This window comes from Planococcus citri, chromosome 2 (genome assembly GCF_950023065.1).
Source record: "Planococcus citri chromosome 2, ihPlaCitr1.1, whole genome shotgun sequence".
Lineage (NCBI taxonomy): Eukaryota > Metazoa > Arthropoda > Insecta > Hemiptera > Pseudococcidae > Planococcus > Planococcus citri.
Genome location: NC_088678.1, coordinates 41411900 through 41434457, shown reverse-complemented (window position 1 = coordinate 41434457; position 22558 = coordinate 41411900). Strand labels below are relative to the sequence as shown.

Below are 22558 nucleotides of genomic sequence, written 5' to 3'. Positions count from 1 at the left end.
ATAACAGTAATTTAATATTGCTAATTTCATGACTCAAATTATTGTTGTTTTCCCAAGCTCAACACGTTTTTATGGACAGAATAATTAACAACAGTAGACATGTAATTTTGAAACGGCGCTGGTTTTATTCTGGAGAAGTGAAAAGAAACAGAAATGGACAGAAAACCGGTAAATTAACACTCGTTTCCCCATTCGAAAATAAGAATTTGAATGTCCACTTAAAACTAAAAAAGAAAGACAGCTTGAAAAAATTAAAGGCGATTTTTATAAAATATATATTCATAAATTTTCAGTCTTAAAGTATACAAAAATTTTAATATGCTTCAAAAAAAAAAATTAATTGAAAAATAAAATTCACTGGCGGACGTCATAAATACTTGCGACCAAATACCTCATGCATAGTAATAAAAAAGCTGTAACACAGGCAACGATGAACACACCATTTCAAAAATGATTCAAAATTTCAAGTTCCATCACATACTTGATAAACGGACAACTTCACGATCGATTGTCGAGTTTAAATAACAAAATATATATGTAAAACAGAATTAAAAACTACGTACATTTCACATCCTGAGGTTAATAACGAACACTTCAGTATGAGGGTTTTTAAGCTCCGGTACAAAATATTTCAAAATAATTTCTAATAACAAATTGACAACTAAATTAGGTTGCATTTCAACTAACAACATTATTTCAGATTTTTGGAAGAAACGATATTATTATTATTATTTAATTTAGGGAGGGTACGGATCTGACCACATTACAACCAACATAGTCAAGTATATAGCTTCGGTACTGCAAAATTATAAACTTAACAGCGGCAAGATAAATATTCGAAGAGAAAAAAAAACAACATTACACATAAATTGAACTAAAAAATATAAAACAATTTTTCAACTAAAATATCAACTAATAATTTAACCATTATAACAATTTTAAAAGAAAAAAATATGATACTTCGACAAGCAAAAATATGTAACAGTTTCACTTGATAATTAAACGTTTTGTTTCAAACTAATCACAAGTTCTATTGTAATAATGGTAAAAAATATACATAAATACTTCAGTGCGAAAAGCCACGGGCTAAAATGAAACACAGAATATTTAATTTGAATTTTAAAAACATTAAAACAATATTAAAATAATAAAAGTTCAACATTGAAAAACCACCTCGATTGAATTCAACCGTAAAAAAAAATCAAAACAATTAAGACATAAACTCGATAATTTGTACCATTTTATTCATGTCAGTCTGTTTGAAATACGTAAACGAAAAATGAAAAAAAGAAGTTGAACTGCGTGAGAAGCTTCGAAAATAAAAAGTCCATAAGCTCGCATTAATTTGTACGTAAAAGAGAAAGATAAATTGCCATAAATTTACCATAAAAAAATGAGCAAATCACTGGGAGCGTATCATCGTCACTGATCCTAATTCACAGCAGCGCTTAAGCATTGCACTAATACTTTTAAAGAACCAAACACTCGATAATAAATAATTTTTTTTTTTCTTTAAAAGAAGGAAATAAAGATAGGAAAATAAATTAATAAAAATTGTACAAAATAAATTGATGGCGATTTCTGTTTTTCAATTTTGAGTGATGTCAGAGGGTAACATGGACATATCGTTGGCTTGTATACGTGATTTTCCGAAAAAATAAATAAATTCGACAGGTCCTTATTTTAAAACAACTTAATAAATAACGAATATGTTTCAATGATTCAAATGAGTGATATAGTCAAGGCTATTTCGCAATGAATACCTTATTCGAAAAATTTATTAATCAACTGGGAACGGAGAAATAACGCTGACATAAACAATACCATAATTCATAATATTATGTTAACAATCGATTGGTAATTTGATACCCGTTAAACAACCAACAGTCGCGATCTCGCTAATTGTTTCTTTTAAAAAAGAAAAACGAATGATAAGATTTAAAAATGTCGAATGTCAATCGCTGTCCGATCCTGTTTCTGAAAGCTGCAGGTCTCCTTTCAAAAGTTGATCTTTTAGAGCCGTTGGTGATACATAACCGTTCAGGTAACCTGGGAAAAATTTAAAGTGTTTTATTGATAAACATACAAAAAATACATAACTCAAACGTCATAAAGTAATCGCCAAGTGATTAACGTATTGCCTGCTGCGTGTTTCGTGACCTTATTAAATTTTCAAGTACTACAACTCGACGTTTAGAAATTTTTCATATTTTTTCTAGAGATACAAACGTAGGTACTAGAAATTGTAGCGATGAATGAAAATCATACGCAGCAAAGCTTTCACTTTCAGATATGATATCCGAACATTCTGAATAAAATGTTTTAAAAAAAAAATACTCGTTCATACAGAAGTGTAAAAAAAAACGATTGGCGATACTCCAAATGAAAAAAAAAATACTCCGTTAAAATTAGGTTAAAAAGAAACTCGACGATGGATGGTGAAAAACACCATTTTCAGGGTTTACGAACACCTGCTCAACCACAATTCGTGTCAACATTTCTGCGGCGAAAATGAATCGAATGAATATGTCGTAGATAATCGAATATGATCACTAACATATGGTATGTTTTTCAAAAATACCAGTCAAGAATATAAACAAAAACAAAACAATAAATACATCTGCGTATCGTATATCACGCACTAAATGTATAAACATTTATACAAACCATTCGTACGAGCTGGTGCTCCTTTATTACTAGATGCCGACGACGACGAAGAAGAACCACTATCACTGTCACTATCACTAGATGAGTCGCTAGACGTATCACTTATAGTTCCAATAGTATCTTCTATGGCCAACTAAATTAAAAAATGAATCGAATTAAAGAAGTGCTTTGGCATTTGAAAAATACTCGAACATTAAAAATGAATCTTATATTTACCCCGAACTCGTTCACTTGTTGAGGCATATTTGTTAATTCTGGTAAATTTATTGAAAATTTAGATTCAAATCCAGTCATCGATGATTCATCATCGTCCAATGATTGCGGAGTTCTTAGTGAGCTACCAGCTTCAGGAGAAGTAGGAGTACTGTAATTAAAATAATCAAAAAGTAAAATTTTGGCCACGTGTAAAAAATCGCTCGAGTCTAAAAATCTAAAATCATTCGTAAAAATGTTTTACTCACCTAGGAGACTTGTAATCATTGCCGATTGGATTTTTCTCCGATGGAGATGTCCTAGATGGAGAAGGATGCAATGGTGAATGTTGAGGTATAAGGCCATACTTCTTATTCATTAATTTCGGATCAGCCATGGTAGTATTTTTAGTCTTTTGTTTCTTTTTGGTTTTCTTTTTCGCCGACGACGGTGTCCTGAGTTCTGGTGACGTGGGACTATCCTTCTCAATTTCTACTTTCTTGTTATTTTGATTTTTCGCTAATTTATTATTTGAGTTTGCAACCCTGCGAAAAATACGTTACAATGAGTACTCGACACTTCATAATTAAATAAGCGTAGAAAAATGGTCAATACTTTGTTCGTTTAAGTTGAATATTTGCTGTAAGTCTTTCTAACGTCACTTCACCGGTAACGTGATCAATCATAAGGAAATATTCTTTAGGGAACTGTCTCATCGTTCCGGAATACATGAAATCGGTCGTTCCTTCATTTTCACTTTGAGGGTACTTAACGGTTACTTGATTAGTTGGCGTGATTTCCATTATGGCAGATTCGTTGAATTCTTCGTTACTTGGTTTGAAATCATCTGAAAAATAATCGAATTCCGGTTATAAAATACAGCCATCGTCAAAACTAAAAGTTGCCACGATTGAATATTGTTTCGAAGAAAAAATAACCATTGGGAATGGGTTCGTAAATTGAACAGCGTGTAGTATTCATCTTCCAAGAAATGACATACTGTATTTTATAATAATCGAATAAAACTTGAAATTAGTCAAATTGAAAATCGATGACATGTCACAATATTACCCAATTCTAAAACGTAATCAGAAACCTGTTAAGGAAAAAATCATACTAACATTTAATTCCGTGAAACGCTGTGCCATTATTTCTAAGGCTATCTCCTATTTTTAACTCCCTACGTCCAGTAGGTAACTTGAAGTCTGGATTCATTTTCAGAAGGTTTTCGACTGTATTATTCGCTAGCAAATGAAAAGAGATGACAACAGCGTTAACAAATATTGTCATACAGACAATTTGTCTAGTACTTTCAAACGAACAGGTGTAAATAACAAAATACCGATTTCGAAAAGTAAAAAATATCGATTACATTATGGAAAATCAATTATTATGCACATAATCGCGAATAATGAATGAAAAATTAACGCTGTAGAGTGTGAATTTCATCGCCATCTCGAATATGATATCAAATTCAAACTTGTTAAACCTTGGAGCAAGTAGAGTAGCAAACTTTCACTGACATCATCAATCAACGAAGTCTTTTTTTTAACACGACACAGTGTATGCAAAATGGCAAGATGAAATGAAAATTTTGAAATTCAATCAATGAAATATGATGCAAAATTGTCTAGGTACAAAAAAGGGCAACGAACTTCTAAAGAAAATTTATCGGAATTCAATTTCGCGATATTTTAAAGACACGAATTTATTAAAATGTGCGAATTTTAGTAGAATTTGAAACAACTTTTCGCTTACAAAATTGACTTGTTTGCATTTTCATCATTTTTATCACGAGATAAAAGATAAAGAACGGGTAAGTATGGCAAAATAAGTTCTGAAAAAACATTACGATCGGAAAATTTTGCATCAAAATCATTCGCGAACTTTTATGCGCTGACAGAAATCAGTGTGTTCAGATCATAAATAAAACATAAAAATAACGAAAAAGACAAAAAAACTATAAAAAATCTGAAAATTTTCATAAAATCGTAGTAGTATGCACTTTATTGGAAATTTTTCAAAAAATTTTGATTGCAAACATTTTATTTTTCGCATTCATTTGCAAAGTTGAAAAAAAAGAAACGAAAATTTTGTTATGAAAGTAAACTAAACACTGTATCAATCATTTTTATGAACTCACCTCCAATCCATTTGTGAATTTTCCGATTTTCCGAAAACGAATTTTTTTTATCAACCTCGTCGGCTTGATAATAGAAAATGAAAATCTGAAAAATGAAAATTAAGTGCTTCTAAAAAATCATTTACCATGTTTCGAAGACTTTTGCGTGAAGAATTCATAATTCATTCTTTGCTAGGCACTGGAGCTGTTGGTTTCGTCGCAATATATTCTGCTCAAGCTCTGGTCAGCGATCGGATTGCTAATACATATAAGCTGAAAAAGTAATGTAGCTCCTTACATTTACATTCAAACCTCTTCTCGATGTTTGAGTATTGTAATTTCATGAATGGTTTTATTTTAACAGAACTGATGGAGAGCCGGTTCCACTCAGAGCTCACATTAAAATACGGTTTGACGAAGTTCTGTCCGATTTTAGCTTGACCGATTGGCAAAAGAAATTCTATAACGTATTCGTTTGTGAAGGACTCGAACCGTTCCATTTAGGTAGTACTCAAGTGAGCAGAGGAGTATATATTGGAATCCCTCAGTTTATTCAGGCTGCAGATGAAGAAGAAATCAAGAAATGTAAAATACTGGTGAGTTCTTGTTGTGAGAAGTTAGTTAGGTTCTGAGTGGTTATAAATTTCAATTGTTTCTTCCATCTGTGTAGATCAATGACAAACCGGTGGACTGGGATTCTCCGGATGGCGAACGTTTACTTGAGTCGTTAGTATTGAGTGAGAAGGCGCAAAAATTTGTACTAGCAAAACTAATCCTTCAAGGAGACACTTACAGATTCTTATTCGAATCATTTTTACCTAGTTTGCTTTTATCGACGTATTACGTTGTTGGTTTTTTTGCGCATAAATTTTTGAATCTTTTACATAAACCGTTTGGACTGTCGATTGTCGTCCATTCAGCTATCGGAGGATTTATCGTACTAATCTACCTATTTTTAAGGGATGGAATGACCATAAGTTACGATAAAAGTTTCGAAGAAAAGATATATTCAAAAGGCGAGGCATACATCATGGGAGGTATAGAGTTCTACGAAAAAAGAATTCAAAGAAATAAAGCGTTAAGAAACTTGGTGAAAAATGGCGAAAGGCGTTACTCTGTTCTCGGCAACGAAATGAGCTTTTTTAGATCGAAAGGTTTGCCAGAAACTTTCAAATTAAAAGTGGCTGTCGAAGCTTTGGAAAAAAATTACCAAAAACAATACGCCACTCAAATACCAACTCCTCGAAAACCGCAACCAATCATGTAATCACGGATGGAAAGATCAAGTTCGCAAAAATTCAGGAAAATTTTGTATAAGAAACTTCTTTGCGTACAGATTACTGAATCGATTCAGTCTTCACCGAGCATTTAAAGTGATAGCTGTCCATTCTATCCCTATAACAAGTTATATGTGTGATGTGAAAAGTCTGTAATGAAATGTTAATTCTTGAAGTTTTTGTAGTCATTTGTAGACAAGAATGTTTAAATAAATGTTTTCGTTCGTATGTCTTTCTCCGATTTTTCATATGATTCTGTATCGAACTGTATTTCTTTTTTAGAATATTTCTTGACACATTTAGCAATGAAAATTAACAGCAGAAACGATTAATTATGAATATATTTGCACTTTCATTTGGTAGGTATATGTATCGTACGTAATAAAAATTGGAAAAAAATAAAATAAATAAGGTACAACAAAAAAGCACAAAATAACGGTTAAAATGATTAACTTAATGGAATGTTTGTAATACGAAATACACAGCCATTTTTCTTAAAATTTACATCAGACAAGATTAACAAAATGAAATCATTGGCGGACAGGGACAACGAAAAACATGAAAAATAATTCTAATAATCTAGTTAACGAATATTTTAATTACAGTGAAAGTTATTAAACAGGGATTAGACGTAGACAGGTGATTCAAGTACAATATGAAGCGTACTTGATAATACTTATAGGTTCATTTCAAAATACCTCAAAAAAATTCATCATATCAGGTGGTGATTTTGGCATCTTGGCAGGGAGATTGAAGGCAAACAACAAAATTCGCAGAAAAATGGACATACTCGTACTACTTCCTCACTAGAAAGGTATACTACTTCATCTAATTCAGACTACGTTCAAATTAATTTGGGTCAGGGTTCTTTGATTCTCAGTGGATTAAATCTGAATTTATTTTTCAGGGCGAGCAGTAAAATCGGGTACATTGAGGGATTAAACAGTGGATTCATATTTTGAAAATTTGCCATCAATCCAGCGGGTGATTCGTTTCTCTTGACCTGCTTCATGAAAAACCAAAATATTCCAACTATAACAGATTGTACAATCAAACAATAATTTAATATATTGATTGAAAATTTTCAAAGGATACAACTTGAGTTTAATTCCAAATACAATGGAACTTCAGAAATGATTCCACAGCAATATTAACTTGACATGTACCACAGTCCTATGTAAATTTACTTTAGTATAACAATTTCCGTACTCACCACAGATGATCTTTTCGGTTTAACTTTATCCAATATTTGCCGGGTTTGCTCATTATCGAATTTCACAATTTCAGCTAAAACACGAGCAGCAGCCTGTAGGGAGAAAAATAATCATCATAAAATTCCCCTGAAGAAAGTGAGTACGACCTATATTAGTATAAAATAAAACTCTAAACTCACCGATTGTTCGATGCCCATCATGTATTTGTATAGAATATTACGTAAATGTTCCATATTCACCGGATCATCAAAGGCAATATCAGAACGAGAACTGTTACAGGAAGAAAGATCATCTTTTCTAAAAAAAAAAAAAAAAAAAAAAAAAAAATGATAAAAATGATAGGGATTAGGAAAAGTGATCAAAAAAAAAGTCGTGTCAACATCAGAAACGAAGAATTCCCATAATTGAATTCATCAAAAATATTCAGGGATACGATTATCATCACTTGTAACACAACCACGGTCGTTGATAGAAAATTTTCTACTTTCTGAGAGAAAAATTAAGTCAATTATGGATACGAAAGATAGATAATTATATACAGAAAATTACGTGTCAACATCAGAAACGAAGAATTCCCATTATTAAATTCATCAAAAATATTCAGGGATACGATTATCATCACTTGTAACACGAACACGATCGTTAATAGAAAATTTTCTACTTTCTGAGCGAAAAAGTCAGTCAATTATGGATATGAAAGATACATAATTATGTACCTACCTACAAAAAATTACGCGTAAACATCAGAAACGAAGAATTCCCATTATTAAATTCATCAAAAATTCTCAGGGATAAAATTATCATCATAGAAACACGTGCGATTAACAAATTACTCAAAGAAATTTTCTTAAAATAGATTCACAAAGAAAATGAATTACTCTCAGTGAAATTACGACAGATTAATTATATTCAACATCAATTTTTATGGTGACATCATATCAGAAACGAAGAATTCCCATTAATAAACTCATCAAAAATTGTCAGGAATAACATTATCATCATTTTATGTAGTACGATTGTTCACAGAAATTTCTCCACTTTTCGCAAAAAAAAAAAAAGTCTAGAATAAATCAATTACAATTCATAGTTGAATGAAAAAAGAACAAATTGATTAAACTCATGTCTCACATCAGAAACGAAGAATTCCCATAATTAAATTCATCAACAATTTTCAGGAATAAAATTATCATCATTGTAACATGATCGTTGGTTGAGCAATAATTGTTGCGTTGACATCAGAAACGAAGAATTCCCATACTTATATTCATCACAAATTTTCAGGTATAAAATTATCATCATTGCAACATACGTAATTTTATTGTTCTCATTAAAAAATTTGACAGATTACTTGAGGCATTCAAAAATTTTCGCGTTGTCATCAGAAACGAAGAATTCCCATGATTAAATTCATCAACAATTTTCAGGAATAAAATTATCATCATTGTAACATGATCGTTGGTTGAACAATAGATAATTGTTGCGTTGACATCAGAAACGAAGAATTCCCATACTTATATTCATCACAAATTCTCAGGGATAAAATTATCATCATTGCAACATAATTGTTCTCATAAAAAAATATGACAGATTACTTGAGGCATTCAAAAATTTTCGCGTTGACATCAGAAACGAAGAATTCCCATAATTAAATTCATCAACAATTTTCAGGAATAAAATTATCATCATTGTAACATGATCGTTGGTTGAACAATAAGTAATTGTTGCATTGACATCAGAAACGAAGAATTCCCATACTTATATTCATCACAAATTTTCAGGTACAAAATTATCATCATTGCAACATAATTGTTCTCATAAAAAAATATGACAGATTGCATAAGGCATTCAATAATTTTCGCGTTGACATCAGAAACGAAGAATTCCCATAATTAAGTTCAGCAACAATTTTCAGGAATAAAATTATCATCATTGTAACGCATTTGATCGTTCACAAAAATTTCTCTTTTCCAGAAGAAGTAATAATTAATTTTGGTTAAAAATAAGACAAATAGTATACATGCACTATTTAGATTATTAAAAAAAAAAAAATGTATCGACACCAGAAACGAAGAATTTCCATCATTAAATTCATCAATAAATTCTCAGGAATAAAATTATCACCATCGCGTTACGTTACAGAGGATCATTTACAGAAATTTTTTGGTTTTTCTTTAGGAATAGGTAGGTAGGTAGGTACAGGTAGTAAGGCAATCTTGGTTGAAAACAAAACACAAATATGTACAACAAAATTTATGTCAATATCAGAAACGAAGAATTCCCATAATTGAATTCATCAAAAAATTCTCAGGGATAAATTTATCATCATCGCAACACTTTCGATTATTTATAGTAAGTTTCATACTTTTAAATTTCAACTTACCTATGCAATTTTTTATAAGTATTCAATTCATTGAAGAGTACTTGCACTTGTTTCTTTAGAGCTTCAGAATCACCAGATTTATTGGCGGTGTTCTCCAAAAACTATAAAAAAAATACAAACATTGCAATTATAAGCGTTCATAAATTTTTAGTTAGCTATTCATCTGAACAGGGAATTGCCCAACTCGCAAAGCTATTTAATATACGTATTATAGTCTGTCTCATTTAACTTGACCATTACCAATACTTACACACTACTCTATCGCATTGTGTAAATACAACGCACAGTTGCCACAAATAATTTCAAAAGAAAACAAATAGTAAAGTCAACCCCACCTTACGTGGCAAATACGGCAAAGTAAAGCAAAATGAACATGCTGATTTTTTTTTTTTTAATGAAAATGAATTGAAACTTTGAAACATTACTTATTTGAAGATAATTTGAAGTAATAAGCACGATCTTTAATAATAATAATGGAAAATAACATGAAAAATGTAATTTTAATTGTGAAAATAGGTACTGATAACATTACATTTACAGTATTTTCATTTTTGGAAGCCAGTAAATATTATTTTTCATGGGCAATGCTTGACTTTGTTGTATTATGTAACGAAATTATGCAGTTGTAAACATCAAAACATTGCACATTTTGACAACGTAGGAAATTTTTGAGAGGTCAAGTTAAATGAGACAGACTATACACTAAACTTACCTCAGGCGAAACTTCTTCACGAGGAATAAGATTTGGCTGTAAATTAAATTGAAAAAAGATGAATTATATAAAAAGCTCAGAAATAAATAATAAAAAGCGTTGTTTGAAACAAACCTCGGACTCGGATTCAGGTTTATCGCTCTCATTTTTTAGGAAACTGGTTTGCTGTGGAGGAAAAAAATGCAACCAAAAAAATAAAAAGCGAAGATAAATAAGTAAGTAGGTAGGTGAGAAAAAGTAAGACGAACACAAACCTCTAAATTATTATTTTCATTTTGCCAAATTTTAAGGTCAGACTAAAATGTGATCAAGCCGATAAAACATAATGAGTAAGTTTTTGAAAACTAAAGATTTACCTTATTAATAGTAAATACTACAAACCTTTCTATCTTTCGACCATTCTTTGGTTAATTCGTTAATTTCATCTTTATATTTATCTTCCACTTCCAACAACATTTTATCTAAACAAGCTCTCCATTTTCTATCATTTTGTTTGATTTCATTTTCGTAAGATTTCTTCAATTCATCTTTCTCGCCGTTGAATTTCTACATAAAAATATTCCGGATTAATTTTCGGCAACGGAAAAAATTAATGTATTAATAGGTGATTATGTTCAACCTGCTCGAGTTGTCCATGTTCTTCGAACAGCTTTTCGTAGGCCTCGTTCTTCTGCGATATTTCTTCTTGAAGCGATTTTATAATTTGATGATTTTCCTCCATAGCGAAAGCATTCTCTTCGTCGCTGATCACTGAACGAAAACAATAATTAAAACACATTTTAGTTTCGGATTCTCACTAAAATCAAAATGTAAACTTTTGGGGAGTCGGAACTTTTTAAAGTTTAAATGCATATATCGGACAAAATAAATTGACTTGTTTTTATCATGAAATTGATAAAGGTTACGACGAGCGAATTTAATAATAAAGCATTATGTAGGAATTTTTTTATCGAAAAAAAAATCTTTGATAAAAATACTTACTGAATAACTTATTCTCCAATATCTCGTACTCTTTCTCCTTTTGCTTCAATTTCGTTTCGTAGTCGAAAGTGATCTGCCTGATTTCAGCGTCTTGACGATCCTCTAAATTTTTCAGATTTTTGCGATACTCTTCAATATTTCCTTGATCGTTTAATTTCTTCTCCAGTTTGTTTAATAAATTGGACAAATCGTTAACTTTGATGAGTAGTTCTTTTTTATCGTTTTTCAACGAATTATTCTCACTTTTACAGACATCAAATTGACTAGTTAAATCTCTCAACTTATTTTCCGTATCAGCGATCGAGATGATTTGATTTTGAATTATTTTATTACTTGTGGTATAAATATCTTCTTTGTAATCGCAACAATATTGTTTTAAAATACTAATATCATGTTTTAAATCATACTGCATTTTCATGTAATCACTTTTTAATTGAGAAACTTTGTTCTGAACGCCGAGCAAAACTGAATCATTGGATTGGGCATTAATGAGATGTCCTTTTTGAATATTTTCTAATTTATTTTCGGTGTTTTTCAAAGCGACGTTAAGCAGATCTAGTTGATCTTGTAATCTTTTATTCTCACTATTCAGGCGGCCTAATTCGGTGTTCAATTGATCAATTTTATCGCAGCTTTGATTATCTTTAGACATCAACATTTTATTAACGTTACGTAAATTATCGAGCTCTTCGAGTTGAAGCTTAACGTCGTCGAAGGTAGATTTCAACTCTGCGTATTCTTTCTCGCGAAACAGATTTTCAGCCTTCAGACGCTCGATTTCAGCTGCTGACTGCTTTTTATACGATTCGAATTTGGATTCGTTCGACTTGAGAGAATTATCCAAGGTAGTACGTTGTTCGAATAAGTTTTCGTATTTTGAAGTTTGATTTTCGAGTTCTCCTCGTAATTGCATGATTTCTTTTTTTGTAGGATCAAGTATCTCAGTTAGACGGCTGATTTCTGATTTATAATTTTCTATTTCTGTGTCTTTATGAGACGAAGTTTTCGTTAACGAAAGAATTTCATTCGAATGTGATTCCAGGATGCGATTCATTTCTTCGGATTGCTCTGCGATTTTCGTTTGTAATTCTTTAGATTGGTTTTCAAACGTTTTCAGAGTGTCGAGTTCTTGAACTTTATCAAGCAAGCTATCATTCAATGATTTTATTTGTTGTTTGAGGTTTTCAATTGTTTCATTCTTCAAATGCAAGTCTTCGTTTAATAATTTAACCTCGTTTTGAATTTTTTTCAAACTTGAAATTTCCTCTTCTTTAGCTTTTATATCATCTTCGAGAGATTTCATCCTGCTTTCAAACCCTTTCATTTTTTCGATTTGTTGATTTTTATCACGTAATTTTTCGTTCAAAATTTTCAATTCGTTTTTATAGGTTTCTAGTTTTTCCAACGACTTATCTTTGGATGATAATTTTTCATTCAATGACTTAATTTCATGTTCGAATTTTTGAATTTCAGAACTTTTACCGAGTACTTCTTCACTTAAGGATTTTATTTCGTCGTTGAGATTTTTCAACTCTTCAACAGCTTCGTTTTCGGAATTCAGTTGTTCATTTAAAAATTTTACTTCGTTTTCAAAAACTTTCAGTCTTTCGATTTCAGCATTTTTAGATTTAATTTCACTATTCAAAGCTTCGATTTTACCACTAATCGAGGATAATTTCTCACTTTCTGATAATTTTAAGCTCTCAATTTCTTTATCTTTCAAAGATAAATTTTCAGTCAAGGTTTTTACTTGATTTTCGAAAATTTTCAAGCTTTCGATTGAACTATCTTTCGTGAGGAGTTGTTCTTTCAACGATTCGACTTCAGTTTCGTATTCACTAAGTTTCTTGATAATTTCATTCTTGGAATCCAATTCTACTTTCAAAGAAACAATATCTTTCTTAGAATTCTCCAACTCACGTATTATTTCATTTTTCGAGGCTAATTCTAAGTTCAAGGTTTTCACTTCATGTTCGAATTTTGCAAGATCACCAATGGTCTTTTCTTTGGAGAGTAACTCTTCATGCATTCTACTTATTTGTTGTTCAAGAGCTTTTAGTTTATCGATTTCTTCATTTTTACGGAGCAAAGTTTCTTTCAACTTTCTCGTTTCATTTTCAAATATCTTCAATGTTTTAATCGTATCTTTCAACTTTCTGTTCTCAATCAAATGCTCATCTTCTTTAGCCTTGAGATCGTTGATCTGCTCCAACAAGGTAGCCATTTTTTCAGACACGCCTTGCTCAGACTGCTTGGTTTTATTCAAGTCGTTAGTCAATCTTTCCAATCGTTCGTTCAAGTCGATTACTTGCTGTTTAGAGTCTTGCCCCGATTTCAGTTGTTGTTCGTAATCGGCAATTTTTTTGGTAGCGTTTTGAAATTCAACTTGAAGAGACTTCAATTCGTTCTGAGTATTTTTTACAATTTCTTCCAGAACAATTTTATCAGCTTTTAAGTTGGTTTCGATTTCTTCACGATTTTTTTTATCTCTCGAATACTGGTCTTTTGTCGCTAGCAAAGTTTTCTCTAATTCAATTACTTTTTCGTTCTCGCCGTTTTGCGTTGTAGATTTGACCTTGTCAAAGTCAGCTTTTAAATTACTCAATAAGAGATCTTTCTCGGCCAGCTCAGTTTGCGCACTAATCAACTTTTCGTTCAGATTGTTGAGTTGTTCTTCCAATTGAGAAACTTGCAATTCTTTTTCCGAACGGAAATTACTGAATTCCTTATGCTTCTTGGAAAATGATAATTCTAATTTCTTTATAGTACTTTGACTTTGCTCTAATTCTTTCGCAATATCGTCTTTTTCTGAACTTTTTTTATTAATTACTTGAAGATCAAAATTCTGAAGTTCTTTTTTCAGCTTGAATAATTCTTCATTCGAACTGTTGACAGTTGCTCGAAATTCGTCGATTAAAGCGTCTTTCTGTTTTAGAAGAGCTGAATCATTATTTCTAAGAGTTCGAGTTTCTTCAAGATCTGTTTTAAACTTGACTAATTCTTTCTGCAATTTCTTCATCTCTTCGGAAGAATTATCGTCTGATGGTTCAACTTCGTGTTTCGCTGAAAAAATAAAGGATATTATTATAAAACACATCTGTGTATGGTTTTTACATTCCATAACATTCATCTGCGATAATATACCTCTCAGTTTCTTTGTTTCTTTCTCGTATTCGAAGATTTTATTTTCCAAGTTTCTAATTAGCATTTCTTTAGCTTCAAGTTCTTTGTGCACAGCTAATTTATTTTCCGCTAAAGATAAAGCAGATTCTTCTTCTTTTCTTCTCATTAAATCGATTTCTTTTTGTAGACTTGTAATTCGTTCATTAGAATTTTTTAGGTCAAGTTCTAGTTTCGATATCTTTTTCTCGTAGGCTTGCTGCAGGAAAAATAACAGCTGGTTAACATGCATTTAAAAAAAAGTTCGACAGAAATACTCGTATTCATTAATTACCCGATCGGAATCGATTTTAATATTCAATTCTTGAATTTGTGTGCTTTTTTGTGTTAGGCTATCTTTCGCTTTACTGAGAAGAGCTTCGTAAGATTTAATTTTATCTATTAAAATATAAAAAATTGAGAACATTTCACACATTGATTATCACAACAATGTCTGCTTACTTTTCAAATTTTCTGCATCGGAATTCATAGATTCCGAGACTGAATTGGAAGTTTCTAATAATTGGCTACTTTGATCACAGTCCTTACCACCTTTCAGCAGTTCTATCTGTTGGGCAGAAAAATCACCGTAAAGCACTACAGTATTTTTTTTAAAAAAACAATAAAATTATTTTTAATCAGTCATACTTTTGTATTTAAAGTTTCTATAAGATGATCTTTTTCTTCAAGTTCACTTCTCAGTGCTTCTTCAAGATGAGCTTTCGCTTCTTGTTCAAGTGTGCATTGTTCTTTCAACTCGGTTATCCTCCTAATAGCTTTATCTTGCGACTCTGTCAAGACGTTCTAAAAAAAGAGATTACAATAAAAATAATGAATGTATAAAATGAAAAAGCAACTGAAAACGATGATTACATAATTCAAAAACTTACTTTGGCTTTATTGTTTTCACGTTGAAGCTCTTTACAGTACTTTTGTAAATCTACAAATCTACCACGATATTTGTGATACTTTTGTAACATAATTCGATATTTCTCGTAAAGATTCTCTTTCGTGATATTATTAAATTGATGAATAGAACTGCCATCATCAAATTCACTATTTGATTCTAAATCAGACTGAGAACAATAAGAACAATATTAGGAAAAACGGTCTTTATAGAAAGACTTATGATTCTGAAAGTGAGGAACTAACCTGTAAGTTATATCGATTTGGGGTAAAGTCGTACGTAAGAAAGAGATCGCTAGCTATTGATGAAGTTGATGACAAACGACGATTTCGTGGAGGAGTTGGACTTTTCAAATCAACCGTTGTGAAAGAACTGTCGTATTCTGACGTGGTGTTTACTTCAGCTAGAAATTATAACTGTTTGAGAACACCACTTCTTAAAAGTTGGTAGAACATGAACATGACCACAACTCAAAGTTACCTAATTCCCTCGTTTGATCGGTTTCTTCTTCGATGACATCGTTAATTTCGCTAGTAAAGGAACTATTGTTTGTCATCACCTACAAGTAGATCACATTGAAATATCCATATGTGGACCATGCATCAATTTAAAATGTAATGTGGAAACTAACCTGTGTTAACTGTTGCATTGACGGTATATTTTTCAAAGGTGACTGTTTCACCTCTTCGGCGATTTTATCCTTTAGTTTTTTGAACATATTGAATGGATCACTGTACTACAAGCATGTAACACGATGATTGATCCAATCTTGGTGGAATTGGTCAGAACCAACAACTAAATCATGCCTTTATCACAATAGCTTTAGAAACGTTACGAAAAGCATTCCATGTACTTGCACATAATAATTTCTATTTCTATTCAAGGTTCAGAATATTGAGATTTTTAAATTGAAAATTTATTGAACTTATCAGTTGACGACTACTAGATACTAGAAATTAGTGGGGTTACGAGTTGTGGTAGGTGCGGTTTGAAGAGGTGGACAGGTGGATGAGGTGTGAGGGGGCAAAGTGGCAAACACACGCAGTGTAACAATATGCAGAAAATTTTATGTGCTATCGTAAGGGGTTCCCAAAATGCGAGATATAATCATTATGTTTGAATTGAACTTCACCGTCACGTTCACGATGTGATTGTGATGGTCTTCTATAAATTTAGATTTCACGTCTTTCAAATTTCACTAATAACCCACAATACGCAGTTTTTCATAAAAATTCTAGAACTTTTTCTTTAGACTTTATCAAAATTCAAAATGTCAGATAGCATTCCATTGTGAAATGAGTGGAGCTAGGTGGGGCTGAAAATGTACATATCCTACTGTCTAGGCCTATCTAGGCTACAGAAAAATTCACAATTTGTGTATTTTTTTCAGTTATCCCTCCAGAAAATGAAGGCAAATGAACACCATCATGAATCATAACAACATTTACGTACAAGGAGTCTCGCGCGAATTTTTCTTAAAAAATTATTTAAATGAATAAATCGTGCGTTTCACTGTATTTGCAAAAGAAAAATATAAAAACAAAAAAAGAGATAAAATACTTATTCAATATTTTCTAGTAAATTTAATAAATCGTTTGAGCAAGATCGTTGTATATCAATGTTAATTTCGGAAGCAGCAGCTTCCAGGATTGTATTCTGCCGATCTGTTGTATCATTTAACATCACAGGTTCTAGACCAAGCGATTCAGTTTTCGAATTTTCACCACTAAATCAAAACAGTAAAATTTTGTATGTAGAATATCCTATCACAAAATATTAAAATATTTTTAAGGAATGGTTTAGGTACCATTTGTTTGGTGAATTCGGAAACAAATCAATGCAAATGGGTTCTTCCTCTTTTTCTTGAGCTTTTTCTCCAAGCAATTGAGTCATTAATGTTTGTATTTCACTCGAGTAAACACCGTGATAATGTTCACTTTTTGTAATTTTAGATTCCAAATCATCTTCATGATTCCATGAGAAATCTTGCATCGTACACTTTTCTTGATATCTGAAAAAAAAATTCAAAAAAGTAACCAATATAGGTAATTGCTATTTTTTAGAAATTCTCATATTTTATTCACATCGATGTTCCTAATGATATCGCTCGTTTCCCTTTCAAATCCAGACATCCTTTTTTAGTAACTTCGATGTATTCTCCTCCAGGAGGAAAATTTTTAACGTCTTTAATCGATCCATCCCGATTGAACGCTTTGATCATTCCAGGTATTTCGGTACCTATAGAAAAATTTTTGCTATTATTTTTCTTTTTCTTGAAATGAAAAATAGATCATCAGTATGATAAACCTATAATGATTTACCATTTGGGACTCGTTCTCGTATTGGGGTTACAAAAGTGCCATCATTGTTTTGTTGTCCTAAGCGTAAAAAAATTGAAACTTTTATATGAATGTCTTGAAAATAATTGAGCAAATCGTATCGTATTCTTTGAAGTTCACTTTCGGTCATTGGATAGTATACCTGCAATTTCATCAAGGTGTGAAATGTACAGATATATAAGCATACCATATTCTCTTAATTTTAAGTAGGTAGGTGTATGTATGGTGAAAATCAATGTAGGTACTTTATTTTAATCACCTTCATCAATAAATAGTAGGTGCTGTCCAATTGTTTATCAACAGATGGTGATGAAATAAGAGATCGCAAAGAATCTAAGTGATTCAGAGTTATGAGCAATAAATCCCTTGGTTGTGAAATGAAATATAACTGATACTTGAAAACCATCACCATCAAATCGTACAATTTTCCCATACTCAACTCGTTCAATTTCATTATCGATGCATGAGCAATATCTCGAAATAGTAAGTATAATTCTTGCTTATGATAGAGTGGCTGAGGTTTGAAAATTTCTTCTAAAAATCGCTGATTTAACATCATTGCAGCAATTTCATTCAAGACTGAAAATATCCCGAAAATTTATTTATAATGGCATTGATGGACACATAATAACATTAGATATTTGAATTTAAAGCTTACCTTTTTGTGCTCTATCGGGAGGTACTTTCTGAGCCTTCAACCTCTGATCGAGAACGTAAAACATTTCACCGCCTAAATTTAAAATAAGAATGGGTAGTGAATAGAAAGACATTTTTATTTTGCACTTATTTCATTTCATTTCAAAATATAAATTAGCCTAATCGAAAGTTCTATAAAATCAAACGCGTCGTAACGATGGAAACGACCTCGTAGTAATTTTGGACAACTGATAATAAAAGCGCGCTTTTATTCAACTACATGTGTGTAACACGACGTAATAGCATATGCTTTTTAATGGATAGGTATTGAAATAGATCAAAGCTCGAATTACATATTAAGACATTAAATTATAGCAACTCTAAAGCATTTGTATTTTTTTGAATTTGAAACGAATCATTACAAAGATGAATAAATTAAGCTAATGTCAAAGAGAGTTCCACCGAAGCATCGACTCGACCAGTTGACGACTTGCTTAGTAATAAATAAATACTTGATATGCGTGTTTTATTGAGCTTTGAGCTGCTTGGTACAATTTAGTTGGTTCCAAAAAGAAATAATGCTTTCCATTTTTTTCATCCACTTCACTCATTAATCTCAATCTCATTATTCTCCTCCTCGCTTACATTATTTTTCTTTTTTTTTCTCAATGAAAAAAATAAAAATAACATTTTGATTTCAAAAAATGAATGAAAAAATGAAATTACAGTTTTTACGGTAAAGCAGTGTAAGGAATCAATGCAGCCAAAAATTATTTTAAATAAATCATTTTTTATTTTTTCAAACATTTTTCCGCAGAAATTACCCGATTAATTTATCTAATGCTATTAAATATAAGAAATAAATGATGGAAAATGCCACAGTTTTTATTTCAGATCCATAATTAATTTTTAAGAAAAAGTGCAAAAAATCTCGACTACATTTCAAAAACCTACATTTGGCAAACTTTGTTTTACGTAACGAACACAGTCATAAAATTTTTTATTTACGTACACTTTCTAGTCTAATTTATGATTTCATGCGCGTGCGCCCAATCCTATGGCTATATCAGTGTTTGTGATTATGGTTAAGATTGAGTAATTATTTCTCTTCGTCTTGGATTATTAGTTGTTAAATTTTGTTGATCGAAGTGCGTTGAAGAAATTGCAACTTGCGGTTCGTGGTAACGTTTGTTTCATTTTTTGGTGCATCGTTTTCATTAGACAACTAATCACAGTTCTCGAATCATCAGTGTGAAATCTTGACTGCTGAAATGTTGTATGGACCAACACCCTTTGCTGTGTGTATTTTGATACCAGAAGAAAAATGGAAATACCAGATATTCATGTAAGAGTTCTATTTGATTTCGAATACCCGACCAGAGATGGTAAAAAGATTACGATCAAAGAAGGAGAAAAATTATACTTGATTAAGAAAACTAATGAAGATTGGTGGCAAGTTATTCGTAACTCCGGAAGACCTTTTTACGTTCCGGCATCGTACGTGGAAGAAATTTCACGTACAGGTTTGAAAAATGATAGAAAGTACGATACAGTGAGAGAATCCATAACGCCCAGAACTCAAGCACCTATGGATACTTACAGAATGCGTTCAAGCTCCGTTGACACGCAGCCAACGCACGATAAAATTAAACCACTTATTCCAAAAAGGACAATTTTCATCGATACTCAACGAAACCATAATCGTGAATCGACTCCGGTCATTACGCCTAATACCGACTGCAATGACGAAGAGGTCGATTACGTTAACATTGATAAACAGAACATCGAGCTTAATGTGCATTCCGAAGTTTTGGTAAACAAAACAAATCACGATTCAGATAAAACTATGTCATTATCTGGGTCGAATAACGACCCCAAGTCGAACAATGTAAGTAATCTAATCACCTCCGATGATGACACTTTTACCAACGGTTATTCGCACGTTCATTTCAAAAGTTGTAATATGCCTTCAATCGATAACCAGTTACCAATTAATCTATCTAATTCGCTGGAAGAATTATCTCAGGAAATAGAGAAGAAAACTCGAATCGGTAATGTTAAATCGGACACCAGTTATTCGAGAATTGATAATATATTTAAAAGCATTAGCAAAGATATGCCTGTACCAGCGAAAAATATCAACGAAGCTGGTAATTCTGGTTTGAAACAAGTCAATAATAATTGCGAATCGTTCATACCGTGCAGAAATGACAACGAACTTAAGAATAAACTTCATTATTCAGGTAGTTTCAAAACTAAACACGAAAGAGAGAAATGGGCTAAAAATTTTGTTATGCAATCGATGCGCGAGGAAGATTTTCAAACGGATAATTCGGCTTCGCCTATCGAAAACGACATTCCAGCGAGTAACAACGACAGTAACAACAATCTGAACAATATCGCTTCATCGGTCGCGAAACTGAGTTCGGATAATTTAAATAATACTTCTACTATAAAAAGTGATTCGAGCAGTGGTATTTGTACTAAAAGTGATAATGGTGATGTCGATAGTGTTAAAAGTGATAAAAATTGTGATGCCAAAATTTCCTCCCCTGTTACCAATGAAGATAAAATTGACGTCCACGTCTCCACATCTAGCTCGATTAGCGATAATATGAAGATTTATTTTGATAGCAGTACCGAAGACTTGGATAAAAATCCGGCCAATTGGTCCGGCTCCAGACTCACACCGTCCGATAAAGGATCCACCGATAGTTTATTGGATGTAGATACTCAATACAGTGTACAAGAAGAACTATCCATTTGTACGACAGCCTCGGATTCTCTGCTTCACACCAGTGACACTAGCGAAGATGGCTTGAGTGGCATTTTACGAGAGGAGCCATCTCCCGATGATAATCGACATAAAAAGAAACCAGCGCTGAAACGTAATAAAAGGGTGAGTTTTTACTTCTTTTTCTTCAATATGTCTATGAATTATAGCTATGTACTTGTTTTACTAGTTATTTTTGGGTTTGAGTTTTCGTAAACAGATAAAGGGTTTGTATTTGGATCACGTGTTGAAGGAAGACCTTGATATTGAATGAATACTTATCAGACTACATTTCAGATAAGAATGCATTAAAATGACTGATAATTGAACCATACCTCTTGAATGGTAAACTTTTTCACGATCGGAAAGAAATATCTCCACATTTTTTTACGAAAGCAAGTCATTTTATTTCCTGGGAAATTGATGACATGAAGGTTGTATATTACTCTCTTGGAAAGGTATTCTTTACTACCCCCTGCAGAGAGTATGCTGTTTTACGTCCTTATCTGTCAAGAAAGTAGAAGTGTTTGCATGAGCAGCAGGCGGGAAATTCCTCTTTCGGTCGCAGTGGTGTGACGTATAATACTTATTGTGTTAAAGGGATTTTTATAATTACAAGTTTGAGTATTAATTTTTTCAAGTTGGCGAATCAAGCAATGGTATTTTATAATTGGCGCTATTTTTTCTTCATCTTTTCCGAGTAAGTATATTCCCCTTATACAAACGACTAATTTTCGAAGAAATTGCCGCGCTTCTAAAACATAATGAACTAGCTATAACTTGAGAAAGAATTATCAATAATGTTGATTGATAAGAAGATGAGAAATGCGCTGTTCAGACGATCTGTTTTCATTTTGGCTATGAGTTTTTAGTAAATTAAAACGAATAATAATCATCCATCTGGAACAATTTCTCTAAAAAATACATATCTTTGTAATATTCTGTAACATGCTTAAATTGAATGTTACAGTTTTACGAGGAAATAAAATGAATCAGGGTTTTCACAGGTATAATGTTGAGGCTCGAAATATTTTTTTTTTGAGTGTAGTTTAAAGTAGAACAGGTTTCATAAAATTGGTCAAGAATTCAGTGAGGATTGAAAACGAATTTGATGATTCAGTAGTTGAGAAAAAGTTGGAAATGTCTCTTGAAAAACATCTCTAATATTATAGTAATAAGGAGAGAAGAGTCGATTTTTG

General features: G+C 31.8%; 5 protein-coding genes across 11 annotated transcripts in view; 2 read left to right on the top strand and 3 right to left on the bottom strand.

The window, feature by feature from the left end:
• Positions 1-259: 259 nt before the first annotated feature.
• On the bottom strand, positions 260-4625 carry Eaf (ELL-associated factor). The gene is made up of 6 exons (XM_065350243.1): positions 3981-4625; positions 3475-3706; positions 3129-3404; positions 2884-3031; positions 2668-2800; positions 260-2049 (listed from the first exon to the last, which is right to left on the bottom strand). The coding sequence occupies exons 1-6, from the start codon at positions 4147-4149 to the stop codon at positions 1955-1957; spliced, it is 1053 nt and encodes a 350-aa protein (XP_065206315.1). The 5' UTR covers positions 4150-4625; the 3' UTR covers positions 260-1954.
• Positions 4626-4898: 273 nt separating this feature from the next.
• On the top strand, positions 4899-6486 carry LOC135835812 (transmembrane protein 177-like). Its single transcript, XM_065350244.1, has 3 exons — positions 4899-5262; positions 5346-5577; positions 5652-6486. Exons 1-3 carry the CDS (start codon positions 5129-5131, stop codon positions 6246-6248), a joined length of 963 nt encoding a protein of 320 aa, XP_065206316.1. The 5' UTR covers positions 4899-5128; the 3' UTR covers positions 6249-6486.
• Positions 6487-6581: 95 nt separating this feature from the next.
• On the bottom strand, positions 6582-16751 carry LOC135835805 (golgin subfamily A member 4-like). 5 transcript variants are annotated; one of them, XM_065350228.1, is made up of 18 exons: positions 16243-16749; positions 16092-16170; positions 15857-16014; positions 15595-15780; positions 15353-15508; positions 15167-15272; positions 15000-15103; positions 14690-14924; positions 11546-14608; positions 11184-11314; positions 10946-11110; positions 10819-10860; positions 10679-10729; positions 10565-10600; positions 9853-9953; positions 7652-7769; positions 7472-7564; positions 6582-7264 (listed from the first exon to the last, which is right to left on the bottom strand). In XM_065350228.1, the coding sequence occupies exons 1-18, from the start codon at positions 16327-16329 to the stop codon at positions 7118-7120; spliced, it is 5058 nt and encodes a 1685-aa protein (XP_065206300.1). In that variant the 5' UTR covers positions 16330-16749; the 3' UTR covers positions 6582-7117. The 5 variants fall into 5 exon arrangements, with proteins under 5 accessions (XP_065206300.1, XP_065206301.1, XP_065206302.1 ...); XM_065350229.1 differs by having other exon boundaries at positions 6582-7261; XM_065350231.1 differs by having other exon boundaries at positions 7123-7290.
• Positions 16752-17107: 356 nt separating this feature from the next.
• The window catches only part of OSCP1 (Organic solute carrier partner 1), a 55989-nt gene continuing 50538 nt past the window's right edge, over positions 17108-22558 (bottom strand). For all 3 annotated transcript variants that reach the window (XM_065350240.1, XM_065350242.1, XM_065350241.1), the window contains 6 exons: positions 18609-18680; positions 18210-18529; positions 17933-18092; positions 17696-17849; positions 17419-17622; positions 17108-17337 (listed from right to left, as the gene is read on the bottom strand). In XM_065350240.1, the coding sequence (XP_065206312.1) occupies positions 17172-17337; positions 17419-17622; positions 17696-17849; positions 17933-18092; positions 18210-18529; positions 18609-18680 (1076 nt within the window). In that variant the 3' untranslated portion in view covers positions 17108-17171. The remainder of the gene's footprint in view (positions 17338-17418; positions 17623-17695; positions 17850-17932; positions 18093-18209; positions 18530-18608; positions 18681-22558) is intronic.
• Positions 19594-22558, top strand: part of LOC135835806 (rho GTPase-activating protein 12-like) — a 45134-nt gene continuing 42169 nt past the window's right edge. The window contains exon 1 of the mRNA XM_065350234.1: positions 19594-21485. Within this exon, the coding sequence (XP_065206306.1) occupies positions 19911-21485 (1575 nt within the window). The 5' untranslated portion in view covers positions 19594-19910. The remainder of the gene's footprint in view (positions 21486-22558) is intronic.